We start from the raw sequence: 19,800 nt of genomic DNA on the forward strand, positions 1-19,800 counted from the left end.
GTGGCATCCATTTATTAGTAAATATCTCAATCATTCTTTATAACTGAGTAGTACTCCATTTTATAAAAATACCACAACTTTTTTTTATTTAAAAAAAGATTAAGATAAAAGAGGACATAACAACACAGGTCAGAACAGAACAATTTACACAACGTAAGTGTTTTACCATAAAACAATCCGATGTAACAGTAGCCACCATAGTGTCTCTTTCCTTAAAATATTTGAATATACCTTGATATACTATAGTATCAAACATAAAAAGACAATTTAAAACCATTCAAGAGGATGAAAGTGTTACAGGGTATTCAGAACCAACTAACAGAAAGTGAACAACGTTTACTATATTATCTCCTTGTCTATAAAATTTTTATACTATCATATATAAAAATATCCAATAAGATACAACATGATAAAACTGATGGAGACAGAAGAACATAAGCTTGGTGGGACTTCCAAAAAAGATGATATTAAAACATCACTAGCTATTATAATGTCTTGTTTTCTTCAAAATAGCTGTTCATATCATAACAGACAATAAAATCAAACAACCCAGAATAAAGCCATTCCACTTAATGAATGAAAACATCACAAGGCTTCAAAGCAATATAATGGGGAATCATGATTAACACATACTTTTATGTATTCTTACCATTTTTTAAACTAGGGAAACTATTCAGTATTTATACATGTGAGTTTGATTTATTTCACTTATGAGTATGGTCTCAAGCTGCGTCCATTTATTTATAAATAAAGTGATCCTTCTTTATAGCTGAGTAGTACTCCACTGTATCAAAACACCACAACTTTTAAAATTTATTTAAAGAGAAAAACAAAACAAAACATTAAAAGGGTACAAGTAATACAGAATTTCAAGAGAAAAAATGTACAGTAAGAAATCATTACTCAATACATTTCACATTGTCATCTTAGAAACAGTTTTCCAGATTACAAAATTAAAGCATACAAAGTGGACATTAATACAGTGAGATTGCAGACAATTCTGTTTAATGATCCAACAAAAACTCAGTAATATGGTTTTCTATCCTACACACTTAAATATACATACCGTTATATCCTTTAGATCACTTTCTTTCCTCTCTTTTTTATGATAACAATTACACATTTTGGGTTTTATTACTCCCACAGTTCTTATAACTTTTCTTTGAAGAGGAAAAAACAAAACAAAACAAACAAAACAAAACAAAACAAAACAGAACAAAAACCAATAGGACAAGGCAAAACAGAGTCAGTTAAAACAGGAGGACGGATATAGTATATAATGCAAAAAAAGAATACCAGGTGATCAACAATGGTTACCATTATACCTCTTGCTATCTTAAAAAGAGTTGCCTGTATCATCTGAACAAAACAGTACAGAACAAGACCAATAAAACCCACATTGGAGACCTTACAGGACTTCCAAAGAAGATAATAATCAAGCCATAATGGGCATCATAGAATATCTTGTTGCCTTCCAAGTGGTTGCCTGTACTCTCAAAGTTGATACTATTAAACGAAACAATACAGTAAAATCAGTCAGAACAAGATGTGGAGAACAATACAGGGGTTCAAATCAGGTTAATAGGAAAACAAAAAGTTACTATAATATATCCTGCTATTTTAAATTTAGTTTTCCCTTAATTAAAAAATAAGAAGAAATATATTAATTTTTAAAAAAGAAAAAAGGGAGAGATTCAGATAAAAGAGGACATATCAATAGAACACAGTTCAGAACCGAACAATTTAAGCATCATTGTGTTTCACCACCAGATAGCCCGACATAATAGTAGTTATCATAGTGTTTCTTTCCTTGAAATATTTGAGTATAACTTCGTATACTATAGCATCAAACTTATCAAGACAGTATGAAACCATTCAAGAGAATGAAAGTATTGCAGGGTATTTGGAACCATCTAACAGAAACCAAACAACAGTTTCTACATTATCTCTTTGCTTATAAAAATTTTTGTTTATACTATCACATATATTAAAATATAATAAGATACAACATGTGAAAACCAATGGAAACAGATGAACAACAACTTGATGGGACTTCAAAACAGGATGATATCAAATCAGCACTAGCTATTATGCTATCTTACTTTCTTCAAAATAGCTATTCATACTATCACAGACAATAAAATCAAACAACCCAGATTAAAACCATTCCAATTAATGAGTGAAAACATTATATGGCTTCGTGGGAGCAATGAAACCCAAAATGTGTAATAGTTATTGTACAAAAGAGAGGAAAAGAAAGTGCCCTAAACTATATAACTGCATGTATATTTAAGTGTATAAGATAGAAAATGATATCACAGAATTTTATTGGATCATTGAACAGAACTGTTTGCAGGATCATTGTTGGAATGTCCACTCTACAAGCTTTAATTTTGTGACTTGAACAATTATTTCTAAGATGGCAATATGTAATCCATTAACTAATGATTTCCTACTGTTCATTTTTTTCTTCTGTAAATCTGTATAACTTGTACCATTTCACTGTTTTTTTCTTTTCTCCTTAAATAAAAAAAATAAATAAAAACATTATATGGCTTCAAAACAGTATGACTGGGAATCATGATTACCACATACTTTTATGTATTCTTATCATTTGCTACACTAGGGAAACTATTCAGTATTTATACATGTGCATTTGATTTATTTCACTTGTGAGTATGGTCTCAAGCTGTGTCCATTTATTTATAAATGTCTCAATGTGATCATTCTTTATAGCTGAGTAGTATTCCATTGTATAAAAATACCACAACTTTTTTATCCATTCCTCAGTTGATGGACACCTAGGTGGTTTCCATGATGTGGCTATTACAAATTGTGCTGCTATAAACATGGGTGCACATATATAACTGTGTTATGATGCTCTCAGTTCTGGGAATATGCCTAGAAGTGGAATAACTGGAACAAATGGGACTTCAAACCCCAGCTTTTTGAGAAATCTCCAGACTGACCTTCACAATGGTTGCACCAGTCTACACTCCCACCAACAGTGCAGGAGAGTTCCTTTTTCCCCACGGCTTCTCCAGCATTTGTTGTTGGTAGTTTTCTTGACCTTGGCCATTCTTTCAGGAGTGAGATGGAATCTCGGTGTGGTTTTAATTTGCATTTCTCTAATGACTAATGATGATGAACATTTTTTTCATGTATTTATTTGCCGTTTGTATTTCTTCATCTGAGAATTGTGTATTCATTTCAGATGCCCATTTTTGGATTGGATCTTTGAATTTTGAGGGTCTGATTTTTAAAAATTCTTTATATGTTGTAGACAGAAGTCCTTTGTCTGAGGGACAGTTTACTAAGATTTTTTCCCAGTTTCCCAGTTTCTTTTCACTATGTTAGAGATTTCTTTTGACGTGCAGAAACTTTTTAATAAGAAGTGGTCCCAGTTATTGACTCTGGGAAGTATTTCCCATGCGGTTTGAGTCTTGTTTTTGAAATCTCTACCTACTCCTATGTCTTCAAAGTTTTTACCAATTTTTCTTCCAATAGATTTAGTTTTTCTATTTTAATGTTTAGATCTTTGATCAATTTAGATTTTATTTTAGTATATGGTGATAGGCTTGGGTGTAGTTTTAGTTTTCATCATATGGAGAGCCAGTTTTTCTAACAACATTTATTAAAGATGCTGTCACTCTTCCAGTGAATATGTTTGGACCCTTTATCAAAGATAAGGTGGTTGAGTGTGTTTGTAGTTGTGGTTGTATCTTCTACTCTATTCCACTGATCTTCAGCTCTGTTTTGATTCCAGTACCATGTTGATTCTACTACTGTTGATTTGTAGTATAATTTTAAGTCATGATTGTGATGCCTCCTGCTTTGTCTTTTCTGCTTAGAACTGTCTTTGCTATTCTAGGTCTCTTCTTGCTCCAGATGAATTTTAGGAGTGATTTCTCTAGATCTATGAGGTATGTTGGTGGTATTTTTATCTGGATTGCATTGAATCTGTATAAGAGTTTGGGAGAATGGCCATTTTTACAATATTTAATCTTCCTATCCATGTGCAAGGGATGTCTTTCCATTTTCTGAGATCATCTTCAATTTCATTTTTCAGTGTATTATAATTTTCCCTGTATAGGTCTTTCACTTCTTTCATGAGAGTAATTCCTAAATATTTCACTTTTTGGGTTGCTATTGTGAAGGGTGTGGCTTCTCTTATTTCTCTCTCTGTGATTTTGTTATTAGTGTATAGGAATGCTATTGATTTTTGAATATTGATTTTGCATCCAGCCATATCGCTGAATTTATTTATTATGTCTAGGAGTCTCTCAATGGAGTTTTGGGGGTCTTCTCTGTAGAGTATCATGTCATCTGCAAATAATGATAATTTAGCTTCCTCTTTTCTGATATTTACCCCTCTATTTTCTCTCTTTATTAATTTCTCTGGCTAGTATGTCCAGTACTATGTTAAATAGGAGTGGCAATAAGGAACATCCTTGTCTTGTCCCTGATTTTAAGATAAAGGCTTTCAGTTTTTGGCCATTGAATATGATGCTGCCTTTTCATTTGTCATAGATGGACTTCATCATATTGAGGTAAAGAGCATCTATTCTAATTTTCTGTAAGGTTCTTATCATAAGTGAGTGTTGGATCTTATCAAAAGCTTTTTCTGCATCTATAGAAATGATGCTGTGATTCTTGCTTTTGGCTTTATTGATATGCTGGATTACATTTATTGATTTACATATGTTGAACCATCTGTGCATGCCTGGGATGAATCACACTTGGCTGTGGGGTATAATCTTGATTTGCTGCATCCTGTTTGCCAATATTTTATTGAGGATTTTTGCATCTGTGCTCATTAGGAAAATTTGCCTGTGGATCTCTTTTTTGGTTGAGTCTTTCTTAGGTTTAAGTACTAGGGTTATATTTGCTTCCAGGAATGACTTAGGAAGAATTTCTTCCCTTTTGATTTCATTGAAGAGTTTGAGGAGTGTCAACATTAAGTCTTTGTATTTCTTGTAGAATTCCTAAGTGAATCTGTCTGGGCCTGGGCTCTTCTTTTTAGCTTAGGACTTAATTACCATTTCAATTCCATTAATAGAAATTGGGTTCTTCAGCAGTTTTATATCTTCTTGACCCAGCTTTGATACTTCATATGTTTCTAGGTATCTGTCCATTTCTTCTGTGTTATCGAACCTATGAGAGTAGAGTGTTTTTAAATGGGCGTTGATATTCTTCAGTGTTTCCACAGAATCTGTAGTGATTTCACCTTTTTCATTCCTTATTGTATGAATTTGAGCTTTTTATTTCCTTTTTTAAATTAGGTTGGCTATATTAATAATAATTAATATTATTAATTCTTTCAAAGAACCAACTATTTTATTCATTGATCATTTGGACTGTTTTCTTAGTTTCTGTTGCTTTAATTTATCTTTGATTTTTATAATTTCCTCCCTTCTTTTGGATTTGGACTTGACTTGCTCTTCTTTTTTCTAGATTTTTGAGGTATAGCTTCAGGTTTTCTATTTGTAGTTGCTCCATTTACCTGATGTGGGAACTCAGTGCAATAAATTTTCCTCTGAGGACTGCTTTCATTGTATATGACATATTCCAGTAAGTTGTATGTGTATTTTCCTTTGCTTGTAGGTGTTGTTTAATTTCTTCTTTAATTTCCTGTGTGACCCACAGATTACTCAAGAGTGTCTTATTCAATTTCCATGTGTTTATGTGGTTTTTGCAGTTTCTTTTATCATTAATTTCTATTTTTATGGTGCTGTAATCTGATAAGCTGCATGGGATAATTTCAACTCTTTTATGTTATTTAAATGTATTTTGTTGGCTAGTATATGGTCTATTTTAGAGCATGTCCCACATACTGCTAAGAAGAATGTGCATTCTGATGTTGGATGGAACACTGTATATTGTTCACAAGTGTGATTTGGTTCTGTTATTTCTTTGCTGATTTTCTGTCTGATTGATCTGTCCCTTGGTATCAATGGTGTGTTAAGGTCTCCTATTATAATTGTGTTATTGCTAGTTTGATTTTTCATTTCTATTAATACTTGCTTTGTATAACTGGGTGCTCTGGAATTTGGTGCCTATATTTTTGAGATTGTTATCTCTTCCTCTTGAAGTTTTCCCCTAAACAGTAGTGACCTTCTTTATCTCTTAGGATCATTCTTGGTTTGAAGTTCACATTGCCTGCAAACAAAATAGCTACCCAGCTTTTTTTGGGTTCCTGTTGAATGTAGTATTGTTTTTCATCCTTTGGCATTCAGTGTGTGAGTTTCCTTTTGGGTTTTATGGATTTCTTGTATACAGCATTTGATTGGATGTTGTTTCTTGATCCATTCTGCCAGTCAGTTTCTTTTAATTGGTGAATTGAAACCATTTATATTAATGGTGATAATTGCTATATTAATTTATTGTTAACATGTTACCTTTTTGCTGTTGTATCTTTATCTTTCCATTCTGTTTAATTATCTGCCTTTTTAGTGTTTTCTTTCCTATGTGTATATAAACTGTCTTTCTGTATTCTTTGCAGGGTTCGCTTGGTGATCATGATTTTCTTCAGCCGTTCTTTGTCATGGTAGCATCTTATTTTTCCATTAATTTTGAAGGACCATTTTGCAGGGAACATCAGTCTAGGTTGGAAATAGTTTTCCTTTAGGATCTGAAATATTTCACTTCATGCTCTTCTTGCCTTCATTCTTTACATATGTTTACATGTGTTGAGAAGTCTTTGTGTTTCTGAGCTTTCCTTTATAGGTGATCTGTCTCTTCTCTCTAATAGCTTTTAATATTCTATTCTTTTGTTCGATTTCTGGGATGGTGATTATTATATGTCTGGGGGTAGTTTTATTTTGGTTATGGCTATTTGGAGTTCTATATGCTTCACTAATTCTAATGTTAGTTTCCATTCTTATGTTTTGGAAATTTTTAGCTATTACTTCTATAAATAATGTCTTGACATCATTTGTGTTGTCCCCTTCTTTTTCATTTATCCCTATTAATCTTATGTTGTTCTTTTTGCATCATCTTGCAGCTGTTGAATTGTGATTTCCTGATTCCTTGTTATTTTTAAGAGCTCTTACCTTTCCTGTTCACTGGCTGCCATCTTGTCTTCGAGATCTGAAATTCTATCTTCACTTTTGTTGAGGTGGTTTTGAGAACTTTAGTGGAATTTTTGATTTCCTGTATATGTCTTTGAATCTACTTTATATATTCTGTTTGTTTCTTATATTGTTCATCCAGGCATCCAGTGATTCTATCTTTTTGCATTGTTCCTCTAACTTTTTAACTGTCTTCTTTAGGTGTGTTCAGCATCTGTTTCAGTATTTTTATCATTTCTCCCTTTACTTGGGAGATTATTTCTAGTTTGAATTTCTTTAAAGCTTCTCAGAGTTGCCTTTTTATTTGTTACTATTATTTGTGGTATTTCAGGCATATGGCATATATTTTCTTCTGTGTACATGGCTGCTAGGCTTTCTTGGGATGGGCTGGATTTTTGAGATTGCATTTTGGTGTTTTGTTTTGCCATTTTTGTATATTTCTGTGTTTCAAGTGTTTTTCCAAATATTTCCCTGGGCATGTTGGAAATCATCTCCTATATCCTGGGCTCCTGGGACTCTGGCAGCATAGTTCCCTCCTTGGGCACCGAGGCCCCTGGATTAAAGGTTACCAGGTGTAGCTCAGGCAGGCCTAAATCCTCCTTGAGCAGCACAGGTCCCTGCTCTGGCAGCAAAGCTCCCAGGACCAAAAGATGGCCACCAGGTGCAGCCCAGGCAGGCCCAAATCCTGCCGAGCCCTGTCTAGTGTGGCCACAAGCTGGGCGGTTCCCCAACCACCGGAAGCAAGGATCTCAAACTCTCCCTGGGCTCAGATGGTGTGCAGGATCCATCTCCTCGGGTGGCAAAGCTCCCTGGGATGAAAGAAGGTCACCCGTGAGGACTAAGCAGGCCTCAAACCTCCTCCACAGTGCAGCTTCTTCCTCCAGAAGTGGTGGCAGCAGCAACAGTGAAGCTCCCTGGACTGAGGGAAGGTCTCCAGTGTGGCCTAGGTAGACCTCCGCAGTGCACCCCCTCTTCTGGGTGGCAGCGGTGGTGGCGTTCTCCAGACTCAATAAAATTATATTTCAAGGGGTACGCAAAGTGCAGGGAGTGAGGCAAGAGGCATACAGGATACTCTGAAAAACAGAAATAAGACATATTCTTTCCCTTTCTCTCCCATATCCATGTTCTCAGCATCAGAGTTGGTCATGTCTTGTCAGGATAATTCCTTATCTGTGATGGAGACATTGACAGTTTGTCCTGTATTATGAGCAAGAATAGTGCATGCCACTTGATCCAGTGTTCAGGATGGTGAATCCAAGTCTTTTAGCTTGGATCCTTTACTGGCTCAGCAACTATTTTTACTTAATACACTGATCCATACAATGGCAAAGTGCCAAGGTCACCTTAGGGAAAACACCAAACTTGAGTTCTCACACTGATGATCATTATTGATGAGGTCCTTGTAGGCAAAACTCATGATCTGTACTGAGGGGTAAATGGAGCAGGTTAGTGTCTCCCAACCCTTCTTTTTAATAGGAATCCTGATGTGCTATTGATTTGAGTCTTTAGAAATTGATCAAAGGGTACAGAAAGTCCTTAAAGGACTTCCTGTGGAGACTGACATGTAATAATTACAAAAGAGGAGTATACAACTGAAAGAAAGGAGTGGGCAACTTGGTCAAACATGTACAAAGGAATACTACCTTTTAGGGAGGTTGCTGTGAGACTGTAGAAGAGTCACCTGACATGTGTGCTACAGGATAGGGTTATCTTGATTCTACACATCAGCTATTTAAAACTGATCTATGACTGTCCATGAAAATGCTCCACCAGCCCTTCAGGTTGGGGGTCATCCAGAGCAAGGGGACATAACAGGCCCCTTGACTGGGGACACTGCTATGTGGCTTAGGTTGCAAGCCATTATTAAATGCAATGTTCTTAGTGAATCTAAACTGGAAACAATGTGGCCGAGGGATGTTTAGGCCAAACTTGGAGAAAGTGCCAGCTGCAGCCAGGATCCAGTTGAATAGTCTCAATGTACTGAAACACCCAATGTAATCTACTTGTTGGTTGGTGGACGGATTTGTCCTTTGAAGCAATTTTAATCTTGTTCAGAAGTTATCAGGCAGAACTGCTTCACTTCACTATGGAGGATTCCTTATGGGGGTACTCCAGGAAGCAATCGGCAGGTTGAATGCAAACTGCCAAAATCCAAACTGACATTTTTTCATAAATAGAAAAGCTATTTATGAAGCTATTTATGAAGAAAAGCCATAAACTATGTGGAAGTCTCTGAAATAATGAATAAAGATAGATGACTTATATCTTTCAGTTTTACATCTTACAAAGTAATTAAAATAAGTTATTGGCTTAACGATAAAAACAGAGAGTGATGGAATAAATTGAGATTTTGAAAAACAAAGTCCGTACATTTATGATCAATTAATTTTTGCCAAAGGTACCAAGTTTATTAGATGGGGACAAATAACATCTTCAACAAATGGTATGCAGTAACTGTATATCTATCTGGAGAAGAAAAAATTTGAACGTCTATCTCTTAGCACATACAGAAGTCAACTCAAAATATAACAAACACCTAGAGAACTAAATAAGAGCTAAAACTAAATAAGTTAGATGAAAAGCTTTCATGACCTTGGATTTAGAAGTTAGTTTTTAGATATGGTACTGGAGGCACAAGTGGTAAATTAAAAAAATAGTTAAATTGGCTTCCTGTTGTGTATTAAAGGATGCTATTAAGTATGGCAAAGGAAAATCCACAGAATGGAGAAAATATTTTGCAAGTCCTATATCTGTGAAGGACATACTTTCCAGAATATTTTCCAACTCTGTAACAAAATTTCCAACTCTGTAGCCAAAAGATGATTCTATCAAAAAAAATATAATAACTCCACCTCTTAAATATTCCTGTTTTCATTTGCCCCAGGTTTTAATGTTCTGATTCTGTGCCCGTATGTGTATATATTTGTGAATACTGTTCCTCTGTTTTGTCAATTTATTGTGTCAATTTCTTGTCAATTTATCTAATCATATGCTTCCATTTATTGGCAACTAGAACATCCAAAGGCTACGTACCTGTGTACTGTGAAGTACTCTATTCTTTCTTTGTCTCATTTGCTGAAACAAATCCAGGTGTTGGTTTGGAAAAAAAATGGAAAAAGTTTTGCATTGACATTTCTCCAAAGATTTATGAAAGACTAATAACCATATGAAGAGATGCTTAGTATCATTAGTCATTAAGTGAGATGCAAATAAAAGCACAATGAGATCATCATCTTGCAGCCACTAAAATGGTTATAGTAATAATAGGAAAAACAATAGCAGGTATTGTTGGCAAGGATGTGGAGAAGTAGGGGCCCTGGTACATGGTTGGTGGAAATGTAAAAGGCACAGCCCCTGTGGAAAAGTCTGGCAGCTGCACTACTATCCGTTGCGTGTAAGCGTTACACACTGAAGTATTGAACTTAGCATAAATCCTCCTGTACAAAGCTCCAACCCTGGGTGCTCAGTGGAGGCCTGCTGTTTAGTGCTATGTTGGTATCCGGTGAAGCTGAAGGACTTCTGCTACAAGCTTGCACATTTCCTTTGGCACTCTGTCCCTGGGACTAAGGACCCCTCACTCAATGAATCCACTTAAGGGCCATTTCCTTCTCTGGCTACTACCAGGACTGTGTCCTCCGACTGCTGGCTACTCACTCCATCCCAAGTACCATCCTTGTGGAACCCTATGTGATACCTTGGGTCACCTGTGGGTTCTCCCTTACTCACTGTGGGGATGTGTGCCAATGCACTGCTATCCATTTTATCTGGTCAGTGTCAGATGTCAAATGTTTGGCTATCATAGAATGAGAGTTTCTCCCTTGTCAATGGGGTGAATGGGAGGTATTTGAAACACAGATACATAGTCCAAAGAATTCAAAACAGATATCAAAGGAATGGTGTACAGAAAACTTCATAGCAGCACTACTCACAAAAATGCAAACAACCCAAATACATGCCAGATAAGTGTAAAAACAAAATGTGATATAATCCATACCATGAAATATTATTGTCATTAAAGGAACAAAATGCTGATACATGATATGATGTAAATGAACCTCAAAAATGGATAAATAAAAAATCCATACAAAAAGGTCTAAAGACTGTACAATTAAATTTTATGAAATATTCAGATAATTATATCCACAGGAGCATAAAGGTTATTGGCTGGTAGGGATTGGAAGAAAGGAGGAAGGGGGAGTTGCTTAATTTGTAAAGGTTCTACTTTAGGGCAGTGATGAAAATATTTTGAAACTATAGAGGTGATGGTTACATGTGTATAAATGTACTAAATGCCACTTGACTAAGTACTTTATTTTTTTATTTGGTACTGGGGATTGAATTCACAACCTTGTGCTTCTAGATTAAGTACTTTAAAACAGTTAATTTCTTACAAATTTAACCTCTATAAAAACTTCTCATGGTTACTTGAACAGAGGAGGAAAGGAATTAGAAATTTCAGCATTATTTTATGTACTCCTATGTCATTAACTACTTAAAAATAATAATATGTTCACCTCCTGAGTAATTAAGAAAACAGAAGGGTATCATCAGATAAAATCCACTGATTAATCATTGTAAACTTAACCCTGTGAGGTCCTCAAGCCCAAGTATGTCAAGCAACAGACACTATACAATAGATCCCATTGATTTTAAAGAATATGAAATGTAATAAAAATGTTGGATAAAAAAGATTTCCCCTTGATGTTTCTGATGTTCTCAGATGGAACTTTTTGTGGTCCATAATCCCAGAGGCCTGTGTAGGCAAATTTGATAATATTCACCTGCAATCACACAGCCTTGAGAAGTAAGGCAATGTTGGTAATGTGCTGTGTGATTTCTTATGATAAATCACTGGGCTTTCCCTTTTGAGATGGGGTTTTTAGAAGTTGTTGATTACTTCTAAAACTGGAGCCAGATGGCATAGTCCTCCTTTTTTTTCTTACGGATTTTTATTTTTAGTTGAATCATACAAATATATCCACAGAGATTCTGTCTTCAGTTCTCTGGATAAATACAACCTCATCATCCTAGAACATAGGCCCATGGGTCAGAATCTCCAGGAGTTGGTAACAGGAAACATTCATGCGTCTTGGTCCAGACTTATTGGATCTAAATCACTGGCTAGGAGGTGGGGCAGAACCTCAGGGTGAAATGACCCGTATTTTCTCCAGCCAATTGGTAGATGATGCTCCCTCGTTGACCACTTGGGTCCCTGAAATCATCTTGCAAAGTCCTTCTCTGAACATTCCAGTGGTCATATGTCAGACATTAAATGAGTCACAATTTCAGACAGGTTCATAGACTTGGGGAAGATACGGTGGGCTGAGGTTCCCTTGTATCTCCTTTTTACATTTTCTTCCCTGATTTTCTGATTTGTAATTGTAACTTCAGCTGGGAAGAGGAAAAACTGCCAAGGCCTTAGGACCTTCTGGAATAAATCATAGCCCACAGCTGAGGAGGGAAGAGGTTTATAAATACCTGTAGCGGTCGCTTACTTGGATTTCTTGTTTCTAGTGATCCTGTGGGTGGGGGTTGAGAGCAGTGATGAAGGTTCTAGGCGTGTTAGGAGGGCTCGTCATGCTCTTTGGGTTGACTCATGTTCGTGCTAATGGTAAGAGAAAGGGGCTTCTAGAGGTGGTAATTATAAGCACTGGGGATGCTTTTCTAATACACTGCTGACTTTGGGGGTTTGTTGTTGAGTCCTGTGACCACCTGCTAACCTCAGATAACTGCCATGTTGCTGTGAGGTTTGGCTTCCCCTTCTGTTTTTTCAGAATTCCAACTGCCCTGCTTGGAAATCCTTTGAAAACCTGTTCATGAGATATGTTGGTACAGTTTGAATGATTTCTAAAAAGCCAGAGTTTCTAAAAAGCTCAGAGTTTCTCAGGAAACATCTCTGATTTTTCTACTCTGACAAAATGGAGCCAGGGAGAGTGAAGCAATTTAATCAAGATCTCTTTGGGAAACAGACAAACAGAAACAAAATGTCTTAATATGTTGTAGGTATAAGGAGAATTTATTTTGGAGCATTACTTTTTAGTTGAGGACTCATCAGTGAAGGGACTGGAAGGTGTTCAGGCTGTTTGGAGCACACATGTTGCTGATTGTTTTTTCTCTTTCTCTCTTGCTCTCTCTCTCTCTTTTTCTCTCCCCCTCCTTTCCTCCCTCCCTCCCTCTCTCCCTTCCTTCCCCCCCTCCCTTCCTTCCCCTCCCTTCCTTCTTTCCTTCCACAGTGAGGGTGATCTGCACAATGACTAGACTTATCGTTGAAATGCGTCGGTTGCCCCTGGTGGATGACTTGCCAGTCCAGCCCCACGAGCTGACCCTGGGTGATGACTGCCCCGTCTCCACCGTGCATTCTCAGTACTTAATATTCAATTATGTGGTATCTCTGTGTGGCATGAGGATTTACGTAAGAGCACTTACTATTTCAACAGATAATATATTCTTCATTTTAGGGCCATGAAACAATGACTAAAACTGAGTTACAATGTGATAACCCATGTGATGTTAAATCCTCCTTTTTCTTCCTCTTTGTTGTGAAATATAACTCCAGGAAAGCATGTATGAATAAGCAGATTTCCAATCATTCTAATGTTGTTGTCTACCTAAAATTTCAACCTACAGTGGACATTTTGGGGTATATTGCTCCTGTATTAATAAGAGAAATCAATTTTTTTAAGAGGTCAGAAAACTCTTATTTTCTTTAAGTGAATTTGTTTTTCCTGGTGATTGATTGGTGATTGATGGAAGCTTGGCTTTCTCCTTTGCAAGTGTATCTCTCCTACTCTGGGTGCAAATGGTTTGGGTGAATGGATTAGATTCATGGCTTCAGGCACATGCCCCACTGTTTTTTTTTTCTTTTCTTTTGTACTGAAAATTGAACTTAGGACCTTGCACTTACCAGGTGGACACTTATGCCACTGAACTATATCCCTGACCCTACCCACTGGTCCTTAATTGCTGTGTCTCTAGTAGCTAAAACGATGTCAAAAAGGGCGAGCACTGCACTTGGTACACAGTTGACTCAGCTTCCCCATGAAAAGCCTGATTAGTGAGACGTAGGGACTTGAATATTTGGTAAATACATGAAAAAACTATGCTAATTTTCACCTCATAAAGTCTTTCTAGGTCACGTGGCAACTACCTAGGGCTTTTCCTGGGATATCTAGGGAACAAGTTTAACACTTTTTAATTGAGACTATAAGTAATTTTAAGCAGATAGATACAGAGGTTTCCAGTTATCACCCAGGAAGGGAGAAACTGCCTTAAAAAAGGAGGAAACTCAGGACAAAGTATAAAGTTGTAAGGGCAGGAAGAATTGGTGTTTAACAATGTGATTTCAGTTCTATTATCCACCTGTCCCTCATATCAAGTTACCCTCAAATCACATTCCTTTTCATCAGAATACTAGTTAAATTGAATATCTTTCGACAGGTAATAAACATTGTCCTGTATAATGCTCAACCCTGTCTTCCTGTGGATACTTTATGAGCTTTTGCCTAATCCCAGGCACTAACAAGCATTTCTGACTACCATGCTAAGAGTACATATAAAGATGAACTGCATGCAAATACATGCCCTTTCTGAATGCTCCAAAGAGTTAAATGCTGATGTTTTTTGACAGTGCCTTAGGGTTTAAAACTCTAGAATATGAATTCTAAATTTGTAGCCTATAAATAACATAGATGTGTGATAACTGGTTCTCACTATTGATGTGTATACCTTTGAAGACAAACAAGCAAACTCCCCAGTTTTTCCTAGAAATATTTATGTTGACTGGTCATATTTTTAAATCAGATTTTTATTGGTACATTTTAGATATACATTATAATCACATTCATTATAGAGAATTTATACCTGTGAATGATATAACTGTTTACCCATTCTCTTACCCTCCCTTTAGTAGAATGGACTATATTTTATTATAAATATAGTCCTTATGCCTGTAGCTGGTCAAAGCATCCAGCTTCCCATGATTTCATATTAAGTTTTATTGGAACAAATTCACTTTTAGTTACTGTGCATGGCTATTTTTATACTACAAAGGTGAAATGCAGCAGTAGAGACCAAGTGGTTTGACAAGACTGAAATAGTTATTTTCTAGTCAATTTTAGAGATATTTTGTCAATTTCTGCTTTATATTATCTTCATTTTACAGAGAGAAAAGCACAAATCTTCTAAGAAGTGAAGTACAGTAATTGGCCAAAATTTGCACTTTGTGTAACTTGGGTGCACCTCAGTCAGACACTGATTCTTAAACTTGACGAGGGAAAGTCCAGTGTGCAGAACCAACATCCAAAAGATACAAAGTCTCAACTGCCCTTCAAGCTACCAATGTCTGCTGCTGACATTGTATCATTTTATCACATATATCATAAAGTAAAAATGAGGACTGCTTGCTTTCATGTACTGTAGTTTAAAAATTGAATTTGAAACTATTTAAAAGAGATAATAAAGATAACTGAATTTATATTCTTTATAATTTTAGGAACAACAATCGGGTCTATTAATTGAAACTTCAATCACATATAATTCACCACAATTAGATTTTTATGTTCACCTCCCCATAGCATGTTTTGTTCCGAGGTAAGTGTTGTAGACTACTGTGATTAAAGTAATCTATTATAGATTATTATTTTCAGCTGCTGCGAGTTTTGATCAACATATAAATTGCTGGGCAATGTGCTGAGGTTGAGCATTGGGGCCGATTTAATTTACAGAATTCTGCTTAACTGAGTAGATCTGAAAATAAATTCATTTTGTTCTGTTGGTGTCTTCTAAATGAGTAAATAAAGCTCAATAGGTACTTGGCTATTGAAATTTGGTCAATGAGGAGAACACACCAGAGGATATTTGTTTGTAAATTTTACTTTCCTGGGGTTTTCCTTACCCACCTCTGCTGACATCCCCATTGTTGACTATTATACAAACTCTTAAATTTTTAAGAGAACCATCCAGATATGGGGGTGAGACAAGAGATTTTAAAAAATCAGAATTTATCCAAAAATTTTAAGCTAGAACCAAGTGAGTTGGTTTGTGGTGACTCCAATGGGTGTAAAAATGAAGACTTGCTAATCACCCAATTTTTCTGTTATTTGGGAAACTCTTCTGTAGTGAAATGGAGAAGCAGAAGGGTCTCTTTACTGGCACTGGCCAAGCAGTGTGCCTGGGGTCAGTCTGAAGCGGGGCTGCTGGGGAGGACCTGCAGGATGTCTGTCCTCTCTGTGCTGGGAATTGCACTGTACCCTGTATTTGGTCACTCTGACTTCTGGGGTGACCCAGGGTTCCATGGTTGTGATTCCAGATTAAACCAATGGACCAACTATGTTATGCGAAATCTGCTTTTCTTATTCTTTAACAACACTGCCAGTCCTTTTGGTCCTTTTCGCAGTAAACACCATTGAGTCCTTGTGTCTGGTGTTTTTCAAATTCAGGGTTCCTTCCTTCAATGCTCCTAGTGCTAGAGGTGAAGGAGCTGGGGGATGGCAAGGTTCGTCTCCATCTATGATTCTCTTTACTGCTTGGTGGGAGAGTCACTAGAAGTCTAGTGCTTGTGTGGAAATTACTTAGACCACCACAGAGAATGGGGAAGGAGACCCCTCCTTTCGGCCCTATCTTCCCATTTCTTCACTCTTACCTGTGAGTCCGCTGTCTTTGGCAAGGAGAGTCTCCTGTGCAAGGTGCTTGCAGAGATTTAAGGGCTGGCTTAAATCACCCTTGATTGACTGCATGAAGGGGAGAAGATTTATAGGAGCCTTTACCCTTTTATCACAGGCCAGGAATTGAAAGCTGTGTTCATTACAGACATGTGGAAGATACCTCAAGGTAAACAGAACCCAAGAGCTTTTGATACTTGATGATTGTATGGACTGCCAGCTGTAGGATAATGGAAAGCTCTATTCAACATTCTATTCAAAATTTCCTCTGAATTCTGTAAATGAAATGGCCAGTTTTTGCCTAAACTAGTTGATTTGGCATCCAGGTTATTACCCATCTAATTTAGTTTATATTCCTATACTTCAACTCCTCTTCTACTTCCAAAAGTTTGATTTAGATGGAGCTCATCTATATTTTTCTTTTCTATGTAATGCTTTTCTTTCATTCAGAAACTCATTAATAAGCACTATAATGAAAAGAGGAAGAGTACCCAGCCGTGAATACATGATAGTGCAAAACACGTGGCCAGCGCTGGGTGCAAGTGAATACATGGAGATGAATCTAAGAATGTTGTCTTGGTGAGAGCATTTTTATTGGTCAACATAAATGTTTACACTTAGGCAAATAGGTAAGGGATTAGTGAAATGACAACACATTTCGCAAATCTACTGCATATATTTGATTTTAGGTCAGGATGATTGTAAACTTGCACTTTTATGGTTATTGATATGTTTCTTGAGCATTTATTTTCTTGTGTACTCAGTCAGTTGACAATCACAAGCCTGCTTGCTCTTTTATACTACCAATCTACATACCCCTGGAAATCTCTGGAGATTGTAACATAAATATGGAATGGGCTTGTGAATTTTCATGAGGATGGTTGATATGTTAGCTAACTTTTTAATCACCTTTTTGCTATGGAAGAACTAAATGGCCTTCTAGTGCCCTTCTAAAATGAGCTATAAGAACTATTTGAACAGACTATTAAGTCTTTAGTATGTCAGGAGGACACACCTTGACTTTTCTTTTAACCCTCAGAATTCAAAATGTGAGACATTGTGTATAAAACTGATATACATGCTATTGGTTAATAAATGCTCACTAAATGTTTTATAGCTCCTTTTATATGAATATATATACTATTATAAATTGTGAAACTCAAATCATTAAAATATTTAAATGCTGGGTGAGGTGGCACATGCCTATGATCTCAGCATTATATAAGGCTGATGCAGGAGGTTTGCAAGTTCAAGCCCAGCCTGGGGCAACTTAGTGATTTAGCAAGACCCTGTCTCAAAAAAAGTGGGGAGTTTACAATTGGTGTCCTCTCTTCTTCATGCCTTCTTGAGCCTCACTGTTTCTTTGAGGATAATAATGGTTTCCTGTCAGTATCATGTGATTTTCTTTTCTTTCCTTACAGGACGACTTGTCCCTTGTTGGGCTATGGAAATTTTACTGCTTCCAAATACATAGAGGGAGGGATTTGAAGTACAAATTCTGGACTATTGAGTGATCTTAGCAACCCTGGATGCTTGGAGATTTCACTGCTTTTTAGATGTTGGATAAATGCATATGGGGAATCATCTTTGACCATTTCAATGTGACCTTTTAAGATGAAAAAACTTGCTATTCTATCCATGTTTATGAGGTCTTTGGGTGGGAAAAGGTTTCTCTAGATTTTAAATTTGTGATAAAGCCAATTTTAAATAAACTTATGCATTTCTTTGTGGCTATTTGTACTTTTTAAAGATATCCTCTATAACAGAACACCATAATGCAGGATGTGATTGTATTTTGGTGGACTTCCTTATCCTAACTGGTTTGAATGGGGAAGTTAGTCTACTATAATCTGATTTTCCTATTGACTACTGTTTTACTTCCTTCAAATGGTATATGGAAAATAAAATTGAATCAAAATTTCCTTTTAAATATTTTGTTCTTGTTAACATGTATGTTTTTCCCTATTGATTTTTAAAATTATTTTAATAAAACAAAATGATAGAAGTGATACAAAGTTTCAAAAATTATAGGAGATTAACACTAATATATTGCATATTGTTAAATATCATATTGTCTCACTAGTGTAAAAGAATTAACATGTACTTAATTGTGCCTATAGAGGGACTCAGCATATGCACGTAGTACACTCAGGTCACATCCATCCTGCCTAGAATCCTCCCTTCCCCTCTGGCCCCTGGCTACTAACCCAGATTCTACTTCCAAGGTGGCTTTTCTTAGCTTCCATGTATGAGAGGACATAGGATCCTTGTCTTCTGTGTTTGGTTCTTTTCACTTAACACAGTGCTTTCTATTCTGAAGATGGTAGGATTCAGTGTTTCATGATATATAATACTGCATGACACATGCACACCATGTCTTCACACATTTGTGCTGCAGCAGTTGTGGTGTTGGGCATCTCTTTGGCAGACTGGCTTTTATTTCCTTTGGATGGATTGGCTTAGTTGGATCTTATGACCTATTTTTAGGGATTTCTATGTTATCTATAATGGCTTCACTAACGTACATTTATAACCACCGTACATGAGACTTCCACATTCTTGCAAGCACTTATTTTTTGTTTTTGTTTTTGTTTGTAAAGCAAGTATTTTTTGGTACCGGAAATTGAACTCAGGTCCTGACATTTGCCATAAAGGTGCTGTACTACTGAGCTACATCCCCCAGCTTATTTTTGTTTTTAATGTAGCCATTTGGACTAGAGTGAGATGATAACTCAGGTCTGAATGCTCTTCCTTGGTGGCTGATACTGGGCATTTTTATTTTATTCATTGATGTTTGGATCTCATTTTTTCAAGTATTCAGATCAGTTGTTTATTGGTTAATTGGGTTATGTTGGTTTCTCAGATTTTTTTGGTGTTCATATATTCTGGCTATTCTTTGTCGGATGGTCAGGTGGCAATATTCTCTTCATTGATATAGTTTCTTTTCTCAGTTGGTTGTTTCCTTTGTTGTGTCAGAAGATTTTCAGTTTGATGTGATCCCATTTGTCCATTTTTGCTTTTGTTTCCTATGCTTCTGGATCTCAGAAAAATTTATTGCCCACCCTAGTGTC

General features: G+C 36.3%; 1 protein-coding gene across 3 annotated transcripts; it reads left to right on the plus strand.

Moving 5' to 3' along the window:
• Window positions 1–12,523: 12,523 nt before the first annotated feature.
• Window positions 12,524–18,459, plus strand: LOC134471218 (oocyte-secreted protein 4A-like). Of its 3 annotated transcripts, none has more exons than XM_063229281.1 (6): window positions 12,524–12,681; window positions 13,304–13,482; window positions 15,562–15,659; window positions 16,848–16,898; window positions 17,180–17,358; window positions 18,151–18,459. In XM_063229281.1, the coding sequence occupies exons 1-5, from the start codon at window positions 12,615–12,617 to the stop codon at window positions 17,310–17,312; spliced, it is 528 nt and encodes a 175-aa protein (XP_063085351.1). In that variant the 5' UTR covers window positions 12,524–12,614; the 3' UTR covers window positions 17,313–17,358; window positions 18,151–18,459. The 3 variants fall into 3 exon arrangements, with proteins under 3 accessions (XP_063085351.1, XP_063085349.1, XP_063085350.1); XM_063229279.1 differs by having other exon boundaries at window positions 17,180–17,308; XM_063229280.1 differs by lacking the exon at window positions 16,848–16,898 and having other exon boundaries at window positions 17,180–17,308.
• The last annotated feature ends 1,341 nt before the right edge of the window (window positions 18,460–19,800 follow it).

The sequence above is a fragment of the Cavia porcellus genome, unplaced genomic scaffold (assembly GCF_034190915.1).
Source record: "Cavia porcellus strain 051 isolate PalLab524CR breed Dunkin Hartley unplaced genomic scaffold, mCavPor4.1 scaffold_17, whole genome shotgun sequence".
Classification (NCBI taxonomy): domain Eukaryota; kingdom Metazoa; phylum Chordata; class Mammalia; order Rodentia; family Caviidae; genus Cavia; species Cavia porcellus.

Excerpts from the sequence above, each read along its gene's own strand:
- LOC134471218 (XM_063229279.1), top strand. The coding sequence starts at position 12,615 with ATGAAGGTTCTAGGCGTGTTAGGAGGGCTCGTCATGCTCTTTGGGTTG. Across the intron at positions 16,899-17,179 it reads CATGTGGAAGATACCTCAAG|AAACTCATTAATAAGCACTA; the intron begins GTAAACAGAACC and ends TCTTTCATTCAG. Across the intron at positions 17,309-18,150 it reads AATCTAAGAATGTTGTCTTG|GACGACTTGTCCCTTGTTGG; the intron begins GTGAGAGCATTT and ends CTTTCCTTACAG.